The 25,361-nt window shown below is 41.4% G+C and overlaps 2 protein-coding genes, 1 non-coding gene and 1 pseudogene across 3 annotated transcripts; 1 reads left to right on the top strand and 3 right to left on the bottom strand.

The window, feature by feature from the left end:
- Positions 1–410: 410 nt before the first annotated feature.
- On the bottom strand, positions 411–1,463 carry LOC149404321 (expansin-A6-like). Its single transcript, XM_089602973.1, has 3 exons — positions 1,229–1,463; positions 837–1,155; positions 411–768 (listed from the first exon to the last, which is right to left on the bottom strand). The coding sequence occupies exons 1-3, from the start codon at positions 1,380–1,382 to the stop codon at positions 459–461; spliced, it is 783 nt and encodes a 260-aa protein (XP_089459099.1). The 5' UTR covers positions 1,383–1,463; the 3' UTR covers positions 411–458.
- A 10,866-nt stretch (positions 1,464–12,329) lies between these two features.
- LOC149404320 (uncharacterized) lies at positions 12,330–13,823 on the bottom strand. The gene is made up of 3 exons (XM_089607485.1): positions 13,752–13,823; positions 13,555–13,642; positions 12,330–12,979 (listed from the first exon to the last, which is right to left on the bottom strand). The coding sequence occupies exons 1-3, from the start codon at positions 13,821–13,823 to the stop codon at positions 12,330–12,332; spliced, it is 810 nt and encodes a 269-aa protein (XP_089463611.1).
- A 1,036-nt stretch (positions 13,824–14,859) lies between these two features.
- On the bottom strand, positions 14,860–15,546 carry LOC149404319 (GTP cyclohydrolase 1 pseudogene; annotated as a pseudogene).
- A 1,206-nt stretch (positions 15,547–16,752) lies between these two features.
- On the top strand, positions 16,753–16,891 carry LOC149404318 (small nucleolar RNA Z247). Its single transcript, XR_016295942.1, has one exon. It is a non-coding gene; the product is annotated as a small nucleolar RNA Z247 (small nucleolar RNA).
- Positions 16,892–25,361: the final 8,470 nt, after the last annotated feature.

Here is a 25,361-nt window from a genome sequence, read left to right as displayed (position 1 = left end):
TAACCGAGGCAATAACGCTGTGTTATTACAGCATCACTACCTTGTACATTATTTATATATAATTATATATATGTAAATAAAAAAAAAAAAAAAAAAAAAACAACCGACCACATTATGGCAAAGCAAATGAATCAGAAGTTGCCTCATTCATGTTCCATGAACGTCTCACAATGCAAGCGAGAACAACACAGCTAAATATAACTAAACACCAACAAGATTTATAAATGCGTCCTCTTTCCTGCTCTATGTATATAATAAGATTAATAAAAGATAAGAGGGAAAAAGCTGCGGGCTACACGGTTTTTGCCTGTTTTGCAGCCGCTTCAGCCGCCCAGTAACAAAACACACACTCAAAGACAGCATGGGAGGTTTTAGTAAATTGAAGGAGCCAATGGGTGACAAGTGATAAGTAAACAAAACACACACAATGAATCGGAAACAAGGAGAGAGATTTTTGGCTAGACGCGGAAATTCTTTCCGACGTAGGTTTGGGAGAAGGACCAGTTGGGGGGAGCGATGTTGTGGGAGGTGGAGGAGCGGCGGTCGCTGGCCCGCACTCGGAAAGAGAGGGCTTGGCCGACGAGAAGTACGTTAGACTGCCAGTTCTGTCCCCAGTTCCTGCTCATCTTCATCCACCCAGTCTGGCTCCCCTTTATGCTCACCTCCACCACGTTCCCCGCCCCCGCCACGTTGGTCAGCAGCACCAGGTTGAAGTACCGGAACCCGTTTATGCTGAACCGTATCCCCCCCTGCTTGCGGCACGCCACCCTTCACGCATCGGGTAACAAAATCAGGAGTGCGAATTTGGAAAACAAAAAAGAGACAAGACATTGTACCTTCTGAAGGAGACGGGGACGATGCCGGCGCGGTACTCGGCGATCTTGAGGAACATGGGCATGGCGAGGTCGAAGTGGGGCCGGGGAGGGTTGCACCAGCCGCCGTCGTCGTTGGGGAGGGCGAAATTCGGAGGGCAGAAGTTGGTGGCTGTGATGAAGATGGAGGGGCTTCCCGGGTGGCACCACCTCGGGTCGTCCGCGCACTTTATCTCGAAGCATGCCCCGCACATCAGCCCCTCCTCGAACAAAGCCGTGCTCAGCGCCGCCGTCTCCACGCCGTACCCCTGGCTGTACAGGTTCCCGTACCCGCAAGCACCGCCTATGTATGTTTAATCACAGTTTTAAATATTACAAAAAGAAAGGCTTGCTTGCTTGCTTGCTTTCCTACGTACCCATGGTGCCGGAGGCGTCGCTCCCGCCGTAGAAGGTGGCGTGGGCGGACTCCCACCCGCCGCCGGTGTAGACGCCGGGGATTCTGGCGGTGGCGGAGGAGAGCAGCATAGACACAAGGAGGAAACGGAGGTGAAGCGGGAGAACTAGGTCCATGATTAGAGAGAGAGAGAACAGAGCAGAGTGTGTTGTGTACTTGTGTTGTGTAGTGAGTCTCAGTGAGAAAACTGAAAATGAGGAAGCGGGACGGGGAGGGTTAGGGTGTGGGGATACTTATGGGAATAAGGTGTTCAACACGCCGTGTAGGGCCACACTCAATTTATTATTACTTCAATTTCTTACTCTCTCATTAATAGTTACATGTGGATTCCAAAGTAGATCGATAATTTTAATTTGGAATTTTCTTATTCCAATAATAAATAAATAAAGATATTCTCGTTGAAATTTTTAGTTGAATTATCCAGCGTAGCGTAAAGGAACATGAATTGACACACACGTCGAGTATCAGAGGCTCAGAGCAAAACCATAAATGTAAAAGAAGAGAATTTAGGCAGAGAAAACAACATTTTTTTTTATAATTGTAATATATATATAATAATAATAATAAAAAGAATAAACCGAAATTCATTCTCAATATCGAGAGTGCCAAAAATTGGTCACAAAAACTCCATTTATTCGAATTGATCACATTCAATATGCCCTTTCGTTTTCATTTCATAATTCTTTTACGAATATTACTCCAATGTTATGGAGACATACGTGATCAAAATTCCATTATCTGTCATTGCATTCGTTATCGAAATTTCTTTTATTTGTCATTATTTGTGATCACAAAAAGTATACTAAGAACAAAGCCGTTTCTATTACGACCAGACCTTTGGAAGGTAGAAGAAGAATTTTTTTTTTTTTTTTAAATTGATAAAAAATGAATTGATTTTTCTAAATGAACGAAGAAAGTTGATAACAACTTGGAATACTATTCATAAATAAACTTAATAATAAAAATAAAAAATATTTAAAAAGTCGATAACTCCTGATAATACTATTCATAACTAAACTTGATAGAAATACAAATAGTCCAATAAGAGTTGACCACAGAAAGTAGAATAGCAATCATATTAATTTATACTTGAGTGAACAAGGAATAATTTGACTTGGATTCCATGAAACCTGAAAACGCCCGCTATAAATTTAGTGAGCTTCAAATTCCACTATCCCGATGCATGTTTAAGCTTATAAATAGACTAATTTAGCTTACAAACGAGTTTTCCTTTAGAGTTTTAGAACTCCGCCTAAGGCACATATCCTAGTTAAACGGGACCAAAAGGAAGGAAGAGTTGTTATCTTCTCCTTTGGTGGAGAATTCTCTATAGTAAGAGAAAATAATTTCTCTTCCCTTTTGTAAGAGATTTATCTTAAAGGAGAATTCTCTTCCCCTAAAAAATAAATTAAATATATATTTTTTATTTAAATTTAATATTCTTTAATCTTATTTTATTTGTAGTGTTTTAAATTGAAGGGATTGAAATGCAAAATCATTTACTTGTGTGTGTGTAATTGTTTCATGACATATAAGTGTGTTATTCTATTTAATTGTGTGGTAATATTTTTTTTTAAGGAAACGTGGTCGGTACCACGTAATTTTATTAATGACCCCTCGTTTGTGGCGGAGGAATACGATGGTTACACAAGTTATTAAAAAGCAAAAAATAAAATAATGAAAAGCAAAATTAATAGGAAATTACAAATAAAATACTAAAGGTTGGTAAGGTTTATGTTTGAGAATCGAGTATCAAAATCATCAATGATTTCAATTTCGCGAAATGTATCTTGTGCTCGTCGGCTATGTAGGCGATTTATGAGACATTGAAGTATATAATAACATTATTACTATATGATAAAATTTATAACTATATAATGAATCTTGTGGTGAAATGAATTGAAATTTTTTTAGAGAGATTTAGAAGAATGAGAGGGTTTGAGAGTGATTTGTGGAAAAAAGATGTGAGAATAAGGGTGTATTTATAGAGAAAAAAATGAGGGGATTTTTAAACAATTATTTTTTATTTTATTTTATGAGGGGTCTAACAGTCAAAAAACGGTAACTTTTGGGCTCCAACAATAAAAAAATCTGAGCCATTGGATCTCCAACGGTCAACAAGAACACTTTTTTGACTTCTCTGTTCTTCTCTTTATTGCAAGGAGAAGAGAATTCTCTTTCCCCATTTAAGGAGAAGATAAATTTCTCTTCCCTAAAAGCAAAGAGAAGGGAAGATAATTCCCCATTAATTCTCTTCCACTAGGACAAAAAACGTCATCCGGTGCGACGATTGTCGCACCGAATACTTCATATGTCGCACCTAAAAGTTTATTAGGTGCGACTTTAGGTGCGACAGAGTCGCACCGAAAAACCGGTCGCTAAAGGCATTAGGTGCGACATGTCGCACCTAATAAGTATACCTTTAGGTGCGACACTTTCAGGTGCGACATGTCGCACCAAATGCCCAAGTTTTTTTCTGCAAAATTTAATAAAATTGGGGGGTAAATTAATGGCGTTCCCGCCATTATATTCGGTGCGACAATGTCGCACCGAATATGTTTTTTTAATTAAAAAAAATTACAGAATTAGAAAATTAAATCAAAATTCATTTAGAATTAAATAAAAATTAATTAACAAAATTCTAAATTAATTAGAAATAATATTATGAAAATAGAATTCTTAATTAAAAATACAAATTCATTCTAAAAAAGCGAAAAAATAAATTCCTAATTTATTTTCCTATAAAACTTATCGATAGTAGAATTCCCTCTACCGAATAAGTTGCCAGAACTTCGGGAACCGCTTCCGCGTCCTTGTCCACCGCTGCCTGACGCGCTGCCGCTCGCTCCGCCGCTTCCGTAAGGACGGTCTCGCAATAAATCCATAAAACCAGGCGTAGAACCCGGCGTGGAACCTGGCGTCTGCTGATCAGTCCTACCTGGTTGCAGTGCATGCGAAGGTTGGGGAGTCGTGGGAGGCTGGTTGTGCTTCCGACTGAGGAAGGCGATTTGTTGTCGCATCTCCTGCAGCTCGGCTTGTTGGGCATCCATCTGAGCTCGCATCTCGGCAACCAATGGATCGGTCTGAGATGACGAACTTGACGAGCCTCTATCTAGCGTTTGGTCAACACCCAACGATGACCTTGGGATCGAAGGCCCTAAACCGACTTCCCAGTCTCTGCGTACTCCCAAAACATCGCGCATCGCGTACATCTCCGCATTTTCTTGGGAGATCACGGTGTTTTGCTCCGCCGCTTGCCGCAAAATATCTATCGTTTGGGCGGTGATTTGATCATTAAAAAAACCACAAAAAACTTATCAGATAAGAAGAAATAAAGTAATTAAATATAGTAAATAAAAAATTAATTTACGTATTGCGATTTCGCGAAGTCCGTCGTCCACGATCCTTTAGCGTCATGGTGTTTTTCTGACAATATCGCTAAAGCCGAGCCTATACTCCCATCTTCCATTCGCTGTAATTTTTCAACATTAAAATATGAATCACATATATATTGCATATTAATATTAAGAGACTTACGTTCCTCGAGCGATGACCAAAAAAAGTAAGCGACCCTTGTCTCGCCTTCGTCTTCTTTATCTTCGAATTTTCCCGGTTGCGGACAGACTTCGCCTGCGAGACATAAATTAGTTAAGTTCAATTTTAAGAATTTCAAATAACCATCGGAAGTTCAACTCATACCTTATGCTCCGGCGAGTCAAACGTCTGTATTGCTTTCAACCAGGCTTCCTGGTTATAGCCTTCGGGAGTTTCGTTTTTAGCGAGATCCTTACTCCCGCAAAATGTCTTGAAGAAGAGCTGCGACAACCTCGACTTCTGGCCACGTCGCATCCTCTTTGCATCGCGAATGATAGCCATATCAATCTCGTCGCGAATAGGATCTGCAGGCATAAGCTCGCCACTGTCGGGATGTTCATAAACGAAGCAATACTCGTTATGAATCGAAGTCATAAGAGCCGCCACACTCTGCGCAGGCACATGATTCCAGTCTGGGAGGTCGGCTAGAATGGTACTCTTGATCAGGTTTCCTAATCGGTTTTGGAACGTCCCGATCAACGGATTTTGCTCCCTGACGTCTTGGTAGAACGCATGCGCAATCTGATCGTAGCGAACTGTGTTCGCTCCAGGGGTTCCAACACCAGCTCTCGCAGAAACGAGGCCAGTCGTTGGTCCCCGCTCTCCTCCTGATGGGTCCTGACCTGAAGTAGACATCATGCAAAATGAATTGTAGTTAGTATTTTTACTATTTAATTAGTATTCGACGACTATGGTTATTACATGGTGTTAGTCATTCATCGTTTTCACTCGATGTAATGTTAGTATCGACATCAACATCGTCTCCCTCAAAAACGGAATGCGCCTTATCTTCTTCATCCACTTCTTCATCATCTTCAACGACAGTAACAAGCTCGGCCGTAGCGGTTTCGTGTCGATGATTAAGACGGTCGATATTTGACAATTCTATTGTCAATGGAATCCATGCTGAAGTGGTCGGATCAACTTCAGGAACGTCCCATATCCCACGTTGATTGCATTCCTGAACGATTTCCCATTCACGACCCTTAACGAGATCTTGGATGTAAAACACTTGCTTCGCTTGAGTCGCGAGTATAAACGGCTCTTCTGTAAACCACTCTTTGGCGGTATACGAACTCGTTGCTCCGGTGGTCTTATCAACGTGCTCTATACGTCCTACATTGTACTTGTCACCATACCATATGCATTTGAATAGTATGACACGACAGTTATGTGTATAGTTCAGCACGATTACGTCTTCCATTCGATCGTAAAAGTTGAAGTCGTTCACGGGCACACAAACACCGCTATTCTGGGTGACTCGTTGGTTATCACGATGACGAGTGATGAACTTCACGCCATTCACAAAGCAACTCGGATACTGATGAACAATTTGCATAGATCCCGTAGACAATGCGTAAAGTTCTTCAGACACGTCGGAACCACTAACTTTCATGTCATAAATCTGGAATATGCAAATTAAGATGATGTCATTAGCAATTTTAGTATGCTTTTAGCAAATGATCCTTTCAGTTTACCTTTTTCGCAAACCAAATTTTGAATTCTTTTCTGTGCATTGCTTCGAGATTAGAATCTGCAGTTCCCGCTTCAGAGTTATTTTGTATAAGTTCCAAATGCTCACTGTTAACATTACGTAATTAGATGTAAATCAATGAGCTAGATAATGTACATATTTAAATGAAAGATTCCCTTACATCAAATACGGATCGATTTCTGGACAATTGGTAAAAATGTACCACTCCACCTTCTCTTTTTGGTCGTCGTCTAAAACTATCGGCTTCATCATCCCGTAAGGCACACAGTTTTCAGACCGGAAAACACTAAGTTCCCGCACTTGAACTTCATTGACAGTTTTCTTTTCTTCGAGATACCTTGCAACAAATGTCAATGCCTCTTCTACAACGTACGCTTCCGCAATAGAGCCTTCGGGTCTAGCTCTATTTCTGACAAATTGTTTTAACGTTTCAAGGTATCTCTCAATTGGGTACATCCATCGCATATGCACCAGACCGCCACACAACGCTTCATCTGGTAGATGAATTGCCACGTGAACCATGATCGTGAAAAAAGCTGGCGGAAATATCATCTCAAGCTTACACAATATCTCAATGATTGAATCTTGCACTTTTTCGAGATCGTCCACTCTCAGGGTTCTAGAACTGATCAACTTGAAAAAGTTGCAGAGCTCGGAGATCGTCTCTTGTATCGGTTTTGGCACAAAAGGGCGAATACCATCAGCTAACAGCCTCTGCATGATCACGTGACAATCGTGCGACTTCAAACCTGTGAGCTTTCCAGCGAGCCCGTTTGGGAATTTAACAGATTGGAGGAACTCGGTAAACCGGTGTCTCTGCTCGAGCGTTAACGTGTACGCTGCTGGCGGTTTGTACCACTCATTCCTTTGTTATCTCAAGTGCAGAGAAGACTTGATTTTCAAGTCCATCAAGTCAAATCTCGACTTCTCCGTATCGTAGTTCTTCGTTTCCAAGCTGAGCATCGTCCCGAGAAGATTCTCGCACACGTTCTTCTCTATATGCATGACGTCCAGGTTGTGCTTCAACTATAATTCTGACCAGTAAGACAACTTATAAAAGATGCTCTTTTTGGTCCAATTCAATTCGCACTCAGCACGTTTTCGTTTACCGATATTTTTGCCGGTTGTCGTGGAAGAAACACTAGTCAACTGATCGAGTATGTCTTGCGTAGTCAACTTGACAGGTTTCAGGCGCTTCTCGTGATGATTTACGTAGTGATCAGTGCTTTTCCTCAATCGCTGAGGCGTAGGCAAGAATCGACGATGGTCATAGTAGACAATCCTGTTTCTAATTTTCATAGATGGCGTCTCAATGTTGCACGTGGGGCAAGCAAGATACCCTTGGCCACTCCATCCCAACAAATACGATCGAGCCGGAAAGTCGTTTATCGTCCATAGAAGCGCGGCACGCAACCGAAACACTTCATCGCTCGCCCCGTCTCGCACTTGGAATCCAGTATCCCACAATTCTTTCAGCTCTTCAACTAGTGGTTCTAAAAACACGTCCATGTCTTTTCCAGGTGAGCTCGGTCAAGGTATCAAAAGCGTCAGCATCAAGTACTCTTTTTTCATGCACAACCAAGGTGGCAAGTTGTACGCAGTTAGTACCACGGGCCACATACTATACGCTAGACTCATTTCCCCAAACGGGTTGAACCGGTCAGAAGCTAGTCCCAGACGTACGTTACGAGGCTCTGTAGCGAAATTTGGGTATCTCTCATCTAGATTCTTCCACATCGAACCATCCGCAGGATGTCGCAAAACGCCTTCTTCTTTGACGCGATCTCGTTCGTGCCACTGCATCTCAAGCGACGTGCGTCGAGAAGCATACAATCGCTTCAATCGATCTTTCAAGGGAAAGTATCGTAATATCTTTTGTGATACATTCTTCCCGGTTGGCTTCCATCTGCTCTCATTGCAAATTGGGCACACTTCAGCTTTCTCAAGATCTTTTCGAAATAACACACAATCGTTGATGCACGCGTCGATCATATCGTATCCCATGCCGAAACGCTTCAGCTTCGCCTTTGCCTCGTAGTGTTTTTCCGGAATTCAGTTACCAATTGGGTAAGACTTCCTCAAGAGCTGCAACAATTCTATAAACGACTTGTTCGTCCAATGGTTCGTGACTTTGATGTGCATCAACGAAACCAAGAACGACAAAGACGAAAACTCTTTGCACCCAGGGTACAATTCTGCTTCCAACTCGACGAACAAATCTTTCACTTGCTCATCTGCACGCACTTCACTCGGAGTCGGATCCGTAAAATCGTCGAAGTCCTCGTGATCCATTATATCATGGAGAGCATCGTGCAATCCACCGACTCCTCTTTGGTTAGTCTCGCTGGCATCTTCTACTTGGGTAAGCACATGACGTTCACCGTGATGATACCATTCGGTGTATCCCGGGGTAAACCCCTTTTTCAAAAGGTGATTCTTTATGACTCCGATATCCAGACATCTCACGTTATTGCAAGACTTACAAGGACAACGATAATGACCGTTTTCGTTCGGGAGTTTGCTTGCAACGCGGATAAACTCGTTAACCCCTGTTTTATATTGCAAACTCAACCGATTGTTCCCGGTAATCCAGTCCCTACTTGGATTTGAAATTCTTCTGAATGAGATGGAAAATTGGGAGATAAAAATGAATCGTTAGAATTCATTTTGTAAGAGTGAATTTTTGACATTGAGAGGTAAAATTAAGAGTGAATATTTGAAATTTAAAGTGAATTGTTATGAAATTGAGAGTGATGAATTGTTAGGAAATTGAGAGTGACTCGTTAACATTTGAAAGATTCGAGAGCGAATTAGTGAGAGTGAAAGAGAAATTGTGAAAAATATGTATTAATTTGAAAAAATGGTTAGAATTCGTTATATTACATATATTTATTATTCTACCGAAAATTCGGCAGAGTTCCCCCTAAAATATTGACGAACCAAAATCTACAATTTTAAAAAAATAAATATATAACCAACCAGGTCTATCCTATTAACATACTAAATACTAAACCGAGCCTCTGTGGCTCGGTCGCAATAAATTTTCAATAATTACATTAAATGTAACATGTTACTAATCATTTTAAAATATATTACTAATTAATCTAACTACATATGATACTAATTAACTAATTAACAGACGAATATCCATTTCAATATTCCAATTCAACTTTCTAATTTCAACATATAACAATTTAACTCATCATTCCAATTTCAACATTTATTCATTTTAATTTCAACCATTTAACTCAATATTCTAATTTAAACATATATCCATTTCAATTTCAATTTTCATTTCAATCTAAATAACAATTATATAAATATTATCACTAACCTTTAATGGCGAGGTAACACGGTGTCGGGGCTGGGCCGAGGACGGGCAGCGGCGGTGGGGGCAGCCTCGCTGATTGGGGTCGGGCACGGGTTGCGACGGTGGGGGCAGCGGCGGTGTCGACTAGCGGGGCTTTTCGTTGGGAGCGGGACGAACCTGCAAAGAGACTGAGTGAGATGGCGATAAAGGTGAGAGAGAGAAAGAGAGAGAGAGAGAGAGAGAGAGAGAGAGAGAGAGAGAGAGAGAGAGAGAGAGAGAGAGAGACGTACTGGGGCGGCGGGGCTGGACGTGGGGCAGGGGCGGTGGACTGGTCACGGCGGCGGGACGGCGGGCTGGTCGGAAATAGAGAGAGATATGAGTGATTGAGAGAAAGATGGGGGGAGAGAGAGAGAGAGAGAGAGAGAGAGAGAGAGAGAGAGAGAGACGTACCTTGGAGGAGGACGAGGAAGGGGTCACGTTGGCGGGGGAGGTCACGGCGGAGGAAGAAGAACGAGCGTCGGAGAGAGAGAGAGAGGCGGTTTGGGCGAGGAAGAAGACGCTCGAGTATTTAAAATACCCTAAAACTATTAGGTGCGACACTGTCGCACCTAATACTCATATTGGGTGCGACAATGTCGCACCTAATGTGAAATTACAGAACCAAAAATATTCGGGGGGGGGGAGGGGATTTCTAATTGTTTTAAATTTTAAACCGATTAGGTGCGACATGTGTTGCACCTAAAGGTATTAGGTGTGACAAATGTCGCACCCAATATCATCAGGTGCGACAGAGTGATATCAGGTGCGACAAAGTCGCACCGAATATCACTAAACATCAGCGAAGTTTTTAGTCTTTTGGAGGACTATCTGGTGCGACATGTCGCACCTAATGTTAGCTTAGGTGCGACATGTCGCACCTAATACCCTTCCGCACCCAATATGTTAATTTGTAGTAGTGTTCTCTTTGCCAACGTTTAATCCTAGTGTAACTCCATATACATTTCCCAAAATAAATCCCCATTAAAATAGACATTGTTAATATCCAATTGTGCTAACTGTCATTGTTCCTAAGCATGAAGTGGAAGTAATAATTTGATTGTGACCAGTTCGGCCACTTGTGAAGAATTGTCAATGAAGTCCATTCCTTCCTTCGGGTTGTATCATTTAGTAACAAACCTTACTTTATACCTAGATAGTGAGTCATCTGCATTGAACTTGTTAGTGTAAATTCGTCGATACTCTATTGCTTTCTTTTGTGATTGTCGTCCATTCCATATATTTCAGCTTGCATGGCTTGGCTCCAATTTTCTTGTTTTGCATCTTGATGATAAAAATGTGAGTTTGCATGTGTATTTACTGTAAGAACAAATGCAACAAATGCAAGATGTGAGGTAGACAAAGGACCATAATTAAGCTCATTTGCATATGATGTTTAGATAGAATGTTTTGTCAACACTTCATAAGGCCACACTGATAATCTTTGAAATAATTTTGTGTGGCCATATGTCTATGAAGTCAAATATGCTATTAACTACTTAGTTCAAAATGAACTGGTTAGTTCTCAGCATTGCCAATAGAATTAGTTAGGGTGCTTGAAAAGTTTGTTGTATCCGGACATGAAGGGGAACTAACATCTTGACACGATGTTTTTGCTGCTTCAAATGATGGGGAAGCAGTTGGAAAGGTACTTGGATATTTTGGACAAGACACATGTATTGGAAAGGTACTAGGAAGAACTAGGTCAGGGAAATGATCATTGGTATGATTATGAAAAGAGATTTCATGAAAATGGAAAAATGTTCTAGTGTAAAACCATATCACGAGATGCACAAAATTATCTTGTATCGAGGTCATACAACGTATACCATTTCATACGCAGTACCGATAGATCGGCAATGTGCCACAGAATTTCTTGCCCTTGGTTGAAGCTGAGTTTGGTGTGCCTTCAATGTTGAAGCAAGGCCAAATAAACATACACTCTTTAAACATTATTATTAAACTCAGAGAGGAAAAAATATATATTTATGAGCAAGCAAGCAGTGAGCATGCAATCTGACCTAAACATGATAGGAAGCTTAGACAGAAAGTAAAGTCCCGAGAAACATTCAAAAGATGATAATGTTTCTTTCCACAATAGAATCCAATTGTTGTGTGTGAACAGGTGGAATTCCATTAAAAAAAAATGGAATGTGTGGTGTATAATTCCATTTTTTTAAGAATAAAAAATTATAAACACCAATTTCTTAGCATTATTATTGTTGGATATGGTCCCTATATAAACATCAAAATATAGAAGAAATAAAAATAATGGAGAGAAAAAAACAAAGTCTGAAAAAATTGTGATTCAATTCATTTTCCTAAAAGTTAATGAAATAGCAAAATGCGTTACATATATATAGGAAATAAAATATGTACGTTATCCACTAATTAACCCACGATATCGCTAACCACTAACAGATACCACACTAACACGTACAACAACTAACTCCTACTTTTACGTTTGACTATCCACTATACGCATTCATTAAGCAAATCATAACGTCTACAATTTTTTTTTAAACAAAATATCATAATAATCTAGATTAAAGCTAACAATTTCCCCCCTAATCTAGATTTTCATACTCATCTAGTTCCATGTTCCGCGACGACTTTATCCCACGTAGATCACAAAAGTGCTAGTTCTTTGTCGGCATTGCAAATGAGGTTGGCTTCCTCTCGATTACGGCGGGAATTTTGGCACTCCGACGCGTAGTGACCGTACACATCGCAATTGTAGCACTTGACTTTGCTTTTATCGCGACCTCGGCCATGGCTATCACCGCTATTTCCACCGTTCTTCTTCGTCCGTGACACCCACTCCGAGCGTGTGAGAAGCAAACCGTTCTCTTCCTTCTCTTCGTAGCTACGAAGTCTCTCTTCGTGAACCTTGAGACGACCAATCATCTCCTCCATCGTCATGGTCTTGAGATCTCCAAATTGCTCGATCGACGTCACGATCTGCAAAAACTTTGGTGGGACGGCCCGGAGAAACTTCTTGACAACGTAGACTTCTTCTACTTTGTCGCCCAATGCTCGGATGCCGTTGACAATCGCCGTCAACTTCATGGCAAAGTCATCCACCGACTCGCCATTTTTCATGCGAAGCACCTCGAATTCACTCTTCAAGGTTTGCACCTTCGCCTCCTTGACGCGCTCCGCGCCCATGTGCATCGTCTTGAGCATCTCCCACGCTTCCTTGGCCGAGTCCTTCTCCGCCAACGTTAGGAGTAAATCTTCCGGGACTCCTTGATAGATTGCGGCGATAGCCAATCTATCTGTTTGTTCGTCAACTTATTCTTCATCACTACAACAAAAACTGGCAACAGCCGCGACAAAAGTCGTGGCTGTTGCTATGAAAGTCGTGGCTGTTGGTACTACAGCCGCGACAACAGCCACGACAAAAGTCGTGGATGTTGCCCCGTTGCTGTTGATCAACAGCCACGACTTTTCGTGGCTAAAATCAGCCGCGACTAGTCGTGGCTATTGTCGCGGCTGATTTCGGCCACTATATTTTGCCGGGAAACCTATTTTTCCAGCCACTTTTTCCCGCCATTTTTTCCCGCCATTTTTCCGAGTAATCTTTTTTCTACCAATTTTTTTGTCGCTAATATTTAAATGTTTTGAATGTAAAAATAATTACACAAATAAAATCTTATAAACCAAAATAATATATATTTCATTCATATGATGAATTCATAATTATACTTATAATATGTCTCATACTAATAAACTAAAATACAATACTAAAATAAATAACGTTCGCAACGCTAATAACATAAAAATATAACATACTATCTAGGTAAAATAAATCACTACTCGTATTGAGTTCCCAAAATTCACGATCCCGGACATCGAGGCCGGCCGAGATGCTGCGAGCCGATCATCGACGAGCCAGCGTCGCCCGAGCCAGAATTCACGATCCCGGACATCGAGGATTTCTATCTCGATAGCATTCCACACACCTTGAGCTTGCAAGTTGACCCGCATCTTGATCGACCATGCACCGTAGTTGCTCCGTGTTAGCAACGGATATTAAAGCGTCATGACTTGCTCTCTCCCGTCCTTTTGCATCGCTACATCTGCGACGACCCGGCTCGGCGACGGCATTTGCTTCGGCATTCTGGCGCTCTGATACCACTTGTTGGATATGGTCCCAATATAAACATCAAAATATAGAAGAAAGAAAAATAATGGAGAGACAAAAAACAAAGTCTGGAAGAATTGTGATTCAATTCATTTTCCTAAAAGTTAATGAAATAGCAAAATGCGTTACATATATATAGGAAATAAAATATGTACGTTATCCACTAATTAACCCACGATATCCCTAACCACTAACAGATACCACACTAACACGTACAACAACTAACTCCTATCTTTAGGTTTGACTAACTCCACTATACGCATTCACTAAGCAAATCATACGTTTACAATTTTTTTTTAAACAAAATATCATAATAATCTAGATTAAAGCTAACAATTATATCCAAAGTGCTTGATCTGAGTAGAAAAGTAATTAAAAATCGTGGCAACAACGTATAATAGCATTCGCATCACATTTATGTTTCAATATGAATATCCAACACTGCCTAGTACAGTCATCTACTAGAGTAAGAGAAACGATGACCTAATCAGCATGGCACATAATATGGTCCCAAAGTATATGGTGCTTTGCAAGAGGGAAAACAATACAAGGAAAAAAATTTGAGTCACAAAGTATTTTCGCTTGCCTTTTAACTTCTTAAGTCGTAATGACCTTATCTATTATTCCGAGTTTGTGCACATAAAATTTTGACAGTAGCATGACTGGGTGATTAACATGTAAAGATCGCAAGTCCTCTCAACCTCGCCAATCATTTTTTGGTAATTGGTGTACTGAATCACAAAACCAGAGTGTTAGAAAACATATCCATATATGAATCACCTGTTCAAGCACCAACAAAAGTTAAATATTAAACCAAGAGAAAATGACGCCAAAAATCACTTAAGTTTTAGGAAACAACTAACATAATCTTTATTATTTATTTTGAACGGTAAAAGTCTCTAATCTTGAAAATTACACATTCCGTTAGTCACTACTGCTATATTTTGTTAAATTGTTAACAGAATTCACATTTAAACATTTTTTTTTGTAAAATAAATAAAAAATAATGGACTATCGACTGGAGACAAGAGGTCCGACCCGGATTGGGACCGCTTCGCTTTCGCCGTCGCACATGTAGCCGATGTGAACAACGCCGTGGAACGGAAGCAAGTGGCGTTCACACTGAGACCAAAATGGAAAGTTCAGCTCCGACTCGATCCGCTTCTCTCCGCCGCCGAACCCGTTCGCGAGCTTCGTCTCCATCTCGACGTTCCGGAAGTTTCCAAGCCACCCGACGAACCGCGCAGGCGTGCACGCGAGCTCTTTCCTCGTCGGGTCTTCCTCGAGCGACCCAATGATCGAAGCCACGGCCGCGTCCATCGCCGGTTCGATCTTCGAGGACCCACCGCCGAGGACCCGGAACGAGCACCAAGGCCGGCTCCGATCGCGATCCCGGTCCACCATGCTCCCTAGGAACTTAAGCAGGCTCAAGAACTCTGCCCAGGCCGCGGAGCCTCCGTCCTCGAAGACCCACGAGCCGGAGCAGACCACGGACTTAACCCGTCCTTTCGAGGTCGGAACGAGGGTCGGCGAATGGAGGCTCGGGAATTGGAGGTGCTCGCACTGGAGAACGACGGCCACGCCGGCCGGCCTGAACCCGTGGTGGAGCGCCGAGCAGGTCTCGTCGGCGAGTCGTTGCGGGTCTTGGAGCCGCTTCGCAAAGACGTCGGCGACTCGGGAGAGCTTGCTCAACCCCATCACACGCTTTAAACCCACCACAGAATATGGCAGTGGTGGACCTTTTTTAAATGTTTTAATGATTTATTTTTGATTTATTTTACAAAATAAACGTTTAAATATTGATTCTGTTAACAATTTAACGTTATATAGCAGTAGGGACCAACGGAATGTGTAATTTTCAAGATTAGAGACTTTACCGTTCAAAATAAAAAATATGGATTATATTAGCTGTTTCCTAAAACTTGAGGGATTTTTGCCATCATTTCCTCTTAAACCAATTATTAAGTGATATAAAACGACAGTGAAACCAAAAGATCAAACTTGACACTGTCGTTTTAATCCTTATCCATTCTCCCGCTCCTCTTTCTCCAAAGTAAGCTTTTCCCGCTCAGCTTGGCTTGGACCACTCCACACGTGTCAGCCTCTCCTCTTCTCGTACAAACAGTAGCTCTCCTATTGGTGACTGAGACTTGACAAGGATTGGTATCACAACGGGAATATCCCTGCCAGGCTGTCTTGACAGCTTGCATTCTTATCCTTTCATACATCACTCTCTGTATAAAGCTTGGAGGCCTGCGTGCCTTTAAAATCATCAACGAATACAATAATAGTTGTTGCTTCTTTTATTCAAAAATACTCTGTCTAGTTTTTCTTTATGGTATCAGAGCAATACCAGGAATGACAAACCTACCCACTCCCCTAGAGCAAAGCTCTCAGACCGAAGGTCAAACCTCCATCCCACAAACACCTCAATCCTACTTCATAAATCCCTCCAACCAATCTCTCACCATTAGACTCTCAGACACAAACTATTTGGTGTGGAGGCAACAAGTTCTCTCCAATGTCAGGGGCTATGGCCTTGAAGGCTTTCTGTTTGGAAAAATACCAAAACCAACGGAGTTCTTTGAAGCATCAAATCCAGTCACCGGGCGTGCCATTCAAGGCCAACCCAATGGTGAATACACCACCTGGGTCAGACAGGACCAACTTCTTGCCTCTTGGCTGTTGGCTTCCATGTCGGAGTCGGTGCTTGTCAACATGGTGGGCTTTGAAACGGCCAGTGAAATCTGGGATTCACTAGAAAAGTCGTTTGCCTCCCAATCTCGTGCCAGAATCATGCAGTACAAGCTCCAACTCCAAACTCTCAAGAAAGGGAGTCTAACCATGAGGGAATATCTCACCAAGATGAAGGCGTACGCCGATGTTCTTGCCTCCGCAGGTCACAAGCTCAGCGAAGACGACCAGATCCTCCACATCCTCTCCGGGCTTGGACATGAGTACGATCCAGTGGTTGTTCCTATCACCTCGAAGACGGAGCCCTTTCTTCTGAAGGATGTTGCAGCACTCCTTCTGAGCTTTGAAACGAGGCTCGACCCTGCCGGAGATATAGTGGCTCCATCTGCTCAGTTCGCTTCCCAGTCACCTCACCAGCCTCCAAGAAAGACCTCCTTCCAGCAAGGACCACCAAGCAACCCTCAACCGTCAGGCAGAGGCAATCACCGTGGACGAGGGCGTGGAGGCAGAGGCTGGAACAACAACAGCCGTGTCCAGTGCCAACTATGTGGAAAAATGGGCCACACCGTTCAACTGTGCTTCTACAGGTTTGACTCATTCTTTTCCGGCTCGTCACCAGCGTCATCACGTCAGGCAGGCCCCGATGGTGGATACAACAACAACAACTCCTCTGCCTTCTCGACCAACATCTCTACTTCAAACGACTCCACCGACAACTCAAGCTGGTTCCCAGACTCTGGAGCCACCAACTACGTGACGAATGACCTCAGCAACCTCAACCTTGGCTCGGAGTATAATGGTGGCAGCAAACTTCTTGTCGGAAATGGTGCAGGTTTGCGTATCTCTCATGTTGGCTCATCTATAGTTTCCTAAAAAAACTCTACCACCTTTTTACTCTCAAATCTGCTCCATGTACCTCATATCACAAAAAACCTCCTAAGTGTTTCACAATTTGCTCTTGACAATCACGTTTATTTTGAATTTCACCCAAATTTTTGTCTTGTAAAGGACCAGGCCACGGGGGAGGTGCTACTGCGAGGGAGTCTTGATCGGGGTCTCTACCGTTTCCATCTCAACACTCATCATGATCCTCAAGCTTCGCCACACACCAAATCACTTCGAACTAGTCTCAATCAGCCTTTACCTTCAATCAAAAACACTGGTCTATGTTTATCTAGTGTCTCTAGTCCAGCTCTTCCAAAAGAGGCGTTCGAAGCCAATGCCCAATCTTCAATGGACATTTGGCACCGACGCCTTGGACACCCATCAAGTATAGTTGTGCAACAAATTCTTCAAAGTTGTAATTTGCTCAAAGAAATGAAAAGTACCTTCCATTTTTGTCAAGCTTGTCACTTGGGAAAGAGTCACAAACAACCTTTTTCTTCATCTACTACTGTTTACAATGAGCCTTTTGCCTTGATTCATTCTGATTTGTGGGGGCCCTCTCCGGTCATTTCTCGAAGCGGTTTCAGATACTATGTAAACTTCATTGATGCTCACTCAAAATACACATGGATTTACCTACTAAAAACTAAATCTGAAGTCTTTGACACTTTCGTTTACTTCAAAAAAATGATTGAAAACCAATTTAATACAACCATCAAAATGATCCAAAGTGATTGGGGAGGGGAGTACCGGTCACTACAACCCTTTTTCTCCAAACACGGAATCCTTCATAGGCTTTCCTGTCCCCACACACCTGAGCAAAACGGCACCGCTGAGCGTAAACACCGTCACATTGTTGAATCCAGCCTTACACTCCTTGCCCAATCCAATCTCCCACTTCGATTTTGGGAAGATGCCTTCACCTCAAGAGTCTTTCTAATCGACAGACTCCCGTCAAAGACTCTCAAGCACAAGACCCCCCTCGAGATCCTTCACAAGGTAACACCCAATTACTCTTTTCTAAAGGTCTTTGGTTGCGCTAGCTATCCTCACACTCGACCCTACAACACTCACAAGCTACAATTTAGGTCCAAACCTTGCACTTTCATCGGCTATAGCAACCAACACAAAGGATACAAGTGTATTGATTCCCAAAATCGCCTCTTCATCTCTCGGGATGTCTCCTTTGATGAAAACACCTTTCCTTTTGCCAACTCCCCAACGGATCTCAATAGTCATCATGTCACAAACTTCTTTCCCCCACCCTCTTTAGTTGTGATCCAACCGCCCACACAACCATCTTCCGCCACCAATCAATCCTTGACTATCCATGAGCAAACCGCTGAGGATACCACTCCTATTCCTTCCCAAGATTTTGCTTCACCATCTACTAATCCCGATGTCCAAGATGACATCGTTGCTTCTTCTCCTTGTGTTCAGGAACAGACTAAGGAGCTCTCACTCACCGAGCATCCTGGAAACACCCACTGCATGACGACTCGCTCTAAGGCTGGGGTTTTCAAACCTAAGGTCTTCGCTGCTCATTCGTCACTTACCGAACCCCGTGAACCGGAGTCTCTCTCTGAGGCTGCTCAATCTTTCGGCTGGGCAGCAGCAATGAATGAAGAGATTCATGCTCTTCATCGCAATCAAACCTGGTCTCTTGTCGAAGCACCAACCAATCGTCGCATCATCGGCTCTAAATGGGTGTACCGCGTCAAGAAACGCGTTGATGGGATTGTATCACGACTCAAAGCCCGCCTCGTCGCTAAAGGCTTTAATCAAGTCGCTGGTCTTGATTTCACCGAGACTTTCTCGCCCGTTGTCAAGCAAACTACGATCCGTATCGTCCTCACGATTGCTCTCTCCTTTGGTTGGCCCACTCGACAACTCGACGTCAACAATGCCTTTCTCAACGGCACCATTGATGAAGAAGTATATATGGCGCAACCTCCCGGCTTTGAAGACCCATCCAAACCAGCTCATGTGTGTCGCTTGCATAAAGCTCTTTACGGATTGAAGCAAGCCCCAAGGGCATGGTTTGAAAAACTCCGACTTTGGCTTCTTCACGCCGGCTTCGTCAACTCTCGAGCTGACAACTCGTTGTTCCTTCGCTTTACCAACAACTCCACGGTGTTCTTATTGGTGTACGTAGACGATATTATCGTTGTTGGGAGTTCCTCCTCGGAAATCAACTCTCTCACCGGTCTTCTTCATCAACAATTTGCTCTTAAAGACCTTGGTCCCCTTCACTACTTTCTTGGTGTCGAGGTCACTCCTACAACCACCGGACTTCATCTTAGTCAGTCGGCCTACATCTCGGATCTTCTCAGGCGTGTTGGCATGGACGGTGCTGCTGCCTCACCTACTCCAATGATCTCGAATCTTCGGCTCTCGGCCTACGATGGTGATCCTATTGAGGAGGGCACCAAATATCGTAGCATCGTCGGAGCCTTGCAATACGCCAACATCACGCGGCCAGAGATCTCCTACAGCGTTAACAAGCTCAGCCAGTTTATGCACTGCCCCTTGGATCGACATTGGAAGGCCCTCAAGCGTGTTCTTCGATATCTGAAAGGCACCCTTAGTCACGGTCTTCACATGTCTCTGTCAAATGCGCTCAACTTGGTTGGCTTCTCCGATGCTGATTGGGCAACAGACATTGATGACATGAAGTCCACAACAGGGCTGTGCATATACTTTGGAGGCAATTTAGTCGCTTGGTCGTCAAAGAAACAAAGCACCGTGTCCCGATCCTCCACATAATCAGAATATAGAGCTCTAGCCTCTACAACCGCTGAGTTACTCTGGCTCAAGTCACTACTTCAGGAACTCAGAATCAAACAACCAAAAACTCCAGTGATTTGGTGTGACAATCTGGGGACAGTCTCACTCTCCGCCAATCCGGTGCTGCACGCAAGAACGAAACACATAGAGCTTGATCTTTATTTTGTCAGGGAACAGATCGCTCGCAAAACTCTGTGCGTAAACCATGTCCCAGCCACAGACCAAGCCGCAGATATTTTCACGAAGCCTCTCTCTGGAAGCTTCTTTGAGAAACTCAGGAACAAGCTCAAGGTGATACCATTGGGAGCACTAGAAATGAGGGGGAATATTAAGTGATATAAAACGACAGTGAAACCAAAAGATCAAACTTGACACTGTCGTTTTAATCCTTATCCATTCTCCCGCTCCTCTTTCTCCAAAGTAAGCTTTTCCCGCTCAGCTTGGCTTGGACCACTCCACACGTGTCAGCCTCTCCTCTTCTCGTACAAACAGTAGCTCTCCTATTGGTGACTGAGACTTGACAAGGATTGGTATCACAACGGGAATATCCCTGCCAGGCTGTCTTGACAGCTTGCATTCTTATCCCTTCATACATCACTCTCTGTATAAAGCTTGTAGGCATGCGTGCCTTTAAAATCATCAACGAATACAATAATAGTTGTTGCTTCTTTTATTCAAAAATACTCTGTCTAGTTTTTCTTTACCAATAATAAGTAAAAAAAAAAATCGTGCAATAGAAGCTCTGGATTGATCCTAACATTGCCACAAAAATGAACATGAATAATGGTATGATTAGGAAGAGTCACATTGGAGTTTTGTAAATGCTTAATAAGTGAACAAAAAGATTCTTATGCGAGCAAATATGTCTAGAGGATCCATACTAAAAAATCCGCATATGATCAGAAATAATAATACAATTGGGACTATTCAAGAAGAAAGAAGAACATGTGGCCTAAGGTACCATACTATGTCAGATGACTTTTCTTGCATTGTTGCAGATATAAGAACGTTGGAGAGCATATTGATCAATTGATGACACTGATCTTGAGTGAGGTTGTTCAACAGAACCGAGGCTTCTCCTGATCCATCAAATTGACTCCCAATCTCCTCTACAACATTGGCTTTTCATTCACTATTGGATTATATCTAGGAGGATAACCGTGAAATTTGTAACATATTTTCATGATATGGACAACCATCTTACATTATGCACAAACTGGCCGATCGTTCTTGTTGAATTTTTCTTGTTCGCTTTGAAAGTCTTGGCAATTGAGCTAGTTTAATATGAAGTGGTGACCAGATCCCATCCCAATGATATTTATTTCTTTTATTGAGAAACCATTGCCAATACTTTTGGATCGAAGGGATAAGATCATAGCACTTAGCCTCTATCATGAGTGAAAGTCTCATTTAATCCCATCAAGAGTTGCATCACATATTCACTTTGAAGAAATGCGTTCACATCTTTAATGTCTGCACATGTACATTTGCCACAACTACAATTCCAGACAAAAGTTGTTTAGCCCTTGCCGGATAGATTAGAGTTTGGTGAAATACATATCAATGGATCTCTTACAAAATGGACTTATTCGGTGTGTAGTTGTACGTAAGAACTCACTCGCCGAGATCTCCTTACACATAGTGTTTAAGATGTTGGAATAGATCTAGGATTAAAAATAATTTATCGCTTCTAGCAAGCGGTGGAATATAAAAATTCTTTAAAATATGTAAAACGATTTTACTACCTAGACAAAGTGCATGAACATGTAATCTAAAATAAAAAAACTATAATGAGTTTTCACTCGGTACCAACCTTCGGTGTGTAGTTGTACGACCCTTAGTCTGTTGCTCTATTGGAATCTCTTTTCAAGATCCTTCCAGATCTCTATCACGATTAACGTAAGAACTCACTCGCCGAGATCTCCTTACACATAGTGTTTAAGATGTTGGAATAGATCTAGGATTAAGAATAATTTATCGCTTCTAGCAAGCGGTGGAATATGAAAAATTCTTTAAAACATGTAAAACGATTTTACTACCTAGACAAAGTGCATAAACATGTAATCTAAAATAAAAAACTATAATGAGTTTTCACTCGGTACCAACCTCGCTTGAAGCTTGGGCATTGAGAAGCTTTTGGAAACGTTGAATTGCTTGTCTCCCCACTTAGCTGGTCTCCTTCGTGTCTTCTTGAATCCTGAGTAACCACGATAGTTTCTACCACTAGAGTCTTCGAGTTTAGAAATGATTTAGTTTGTGGGCACTATTAAACACAATGACTTAAGAACTAGTCTTAGAGGCAAAGAGCTAATACAAAACGCTAGGTCTAATGAGGACCTAGGTGCCAAAACAAAAGAGAGAGAGAGAGAGAGAGAGAGAGAGAGAGAGAGACTCTCAATTTCAAAACTTGTGTGTTCTCAATCTTGTGAATGAGGTGTGGTATTTATAGGCAGAAAGATTGCCTTGAAGAGGTAGTTTCCTCTTTTCTATTGAATATCACATATTCACGAGCATAATCTTTATTTCACATTCCTATCATAATACCAAGGTTGGAAATTTCCCTTTTTCCTCCTATGTTGGCCGTCCATGTGTGTAGCATCATGCTACAAATTTATTTCCTCTTTTTTCTTTTGGAAAGTATCTTCAAACATCAGTACACAAAATAATCCACTCTTTCTCTTGATGGTGTGCACAAAATTCTCATCTAGAACAAGCTTCTAGATGTTTCTCTATTTGTTCATAACAAAACAAAAAAAGCCCCTGTAGAATTTTCACATAAAATGAAATTCAATCCTCAAGGCTCAATTCTCATTTATGGCCGTGTGGATCAATTCACATTGTCATCATACGACAATGTCCAAAATCTTATGGACAAAATTACCCTTTATTAGACAATTTTCATAAAATTTGTCTAGTTCAACACTTGAACTTGTTTTGACTTAGCTACTAGTTTAACAAATCATACTCTAATGACTTGTAGTAGTGACATCATGGATCCAAATGAACAAAGCTTGAGCTAGCATGCCTGGACACAAAAGTTCACAAACCTTTTCCAAGTTCTAGCTTAATGTCAACTGACTCCACTAAAGAGTTGACACTGAAAATCTCTCGGTTCAAATGAATATATTTTCTACTCAAAGTTCTATTTAATTGTGATGAGTTGATCCATTGAATATTATCTATGTTTACCCTTCATGAATATCATCAACTAGATGAGATTTATAAAATTACCATTTTACCCTTCTAGTTGTTATTTCCTCCACTCATTTGTCACTTGTGAATAAGTTAGAAACAATGTATTGATGAGGAGCTAACAAGTCATTGATTCATCCAAAAGAGTCATGACTCAATTTGGACAGTGACCAGTTCATTTATTCACATTCCAAGGAACAAAGCACGAGGTGATTTACATTGCATTTCAGCAATCCTGTACATGAATTCCATATCTATGAGATCTTCACAAAGTTGTTCATGACATCTTCATAACTTAGTACTTCATCAATATGTCTTGTCTATATCACACAGTGAATCTAGAACTCTGACTTTCTCAAATGAGAGTATGTAAGCTATGAAATGATATGTCTCATTTCAGGATTGAGGTAAACATGATGCAATTCATACATAGTGACTTCGAGACATAAGAGGTTAAATGATTTGTTCTTATACTGTCTCTACAAGTGCACTGGTCAATTCAGTATCTTCAGAAGATACCTAAGAAGAACTATAGAGTCTCCAACTCTCTATGTCTCATAACTAGACATCATAGGTTCTCCTAACAATCATGCTGAGATCAATAGCCCTTTGATCCTATTGTGAATATACCATTTTAAGCAAACCATGAAGAGTTTGTTCATGCAAATCTATATTTGACTCTTCATTTGTTGTTAGGTTTGTTTAAGTACTAAAGACTAAGGTTTATCATATAGCTTCAAACAAACAAGGAAGAATGAATGAAAGTTCTTTTTATTAATTATTCAGCAGTTACAAGCAGAGTCTTCGTGAGACTTTATTACATCAAATGTATATAAGTTATGACTAATGCTCTTCTTGTGGGCACCAATGCTAAATAAGATCCAAGATATCTCAATAATATTGTTGCGACTCCGAGAATTGCATATATTGAAGTCACCCGTTGGTGGTTTGGGCTTAGTACCATCATCAATGCCCAATTTGTTCTTCACGGACCAAGCGACATAGATATCCCAAGGATATATAATTTTCACTGTTCAACAACTGCATAACAATAATTGTACCTATAGTAAATCTCAATAATATTGTTGAGACTTCGAGAATTGCATATATTGAGGTCACCCGTTGGTGGTTTGGGCTTAGTACCATCATCAATGCCCAATTTGTTCTTCACGGACCAAGCGACATAGATATCCCAAGGATATATAATTTTCACTATTCAACAACTGAATAACAATAATTGTATCTATAGTAAATCTGAATAATGCAAGAAGAACGGATTAAAGAGGACCATCTATCTGCAATCACTGAGACGTAACCTCAGCTGAATATGCCAAGCGATGGAACTCCTTTGCTCGCCATTGTTGTCAATGGTGCCCACAAGAAGAGTTGTAGTCTCTATTTATGTACATTTGATGTAGTATAGTCTCACGAAGACTCTTGCTTGTAACTGCTTATTTATTAATAAAAGTTGAAACGTTCATTCATTCTTCCATGTCTGTTTGAAGCTTTATGATAATCTATAGTCTTTAGTCCTTGAACAAACCTAACAACATATGAAGAGACAAATGTAGATTTGCATGAACAAACTCTTCATAGTTTGCTTAAAACAATATATTCGCAATCTAAGGATCAAAGGACTATTGATCCCAGTACGATTGTTAGGAGAATCTATGATGTCTGATTATGGGACATTGAGAGTTGGAGACTCTATAGTTCTTCTAGGTATCTTCTGAAAGGTACTAAATTGATCAGTGCACTTCTAGAGACAAGATAAAAACAAACCATTTAACCTCTTATGTCTCGAAGTCACTACGTATGAATTGCGTCATGCTTACCTCAATCCTTAAATGAGATATGTACGTATTCTCATTTGAGAAAGTCAGAGTTTGGATTCATTATGTGATTCTGAACAGGACCTATTGGTGAAGTACTAAGTTATGAAGATGTCATGAGTA

This window comes from Urtica dioica, chromosome 2 (assembly GCF_054948205.1).
Source record: "Urtica dioica subsp. dioica isolate 48M chromosome 2, U.dioica_male_clone48M_v1_H2, whole genome shotgun sequence".
In the NCBI taxonomy this organism is placed as follows: Eukaryota; Viridiplantae; Streptophyta; class Magnoliopsida; order Rosales; family Urticaceae; genus Urtica; species Urtica dioica.
This window is presented reverse-complemented; position numbering and strand designations above follow the sequence as displayed.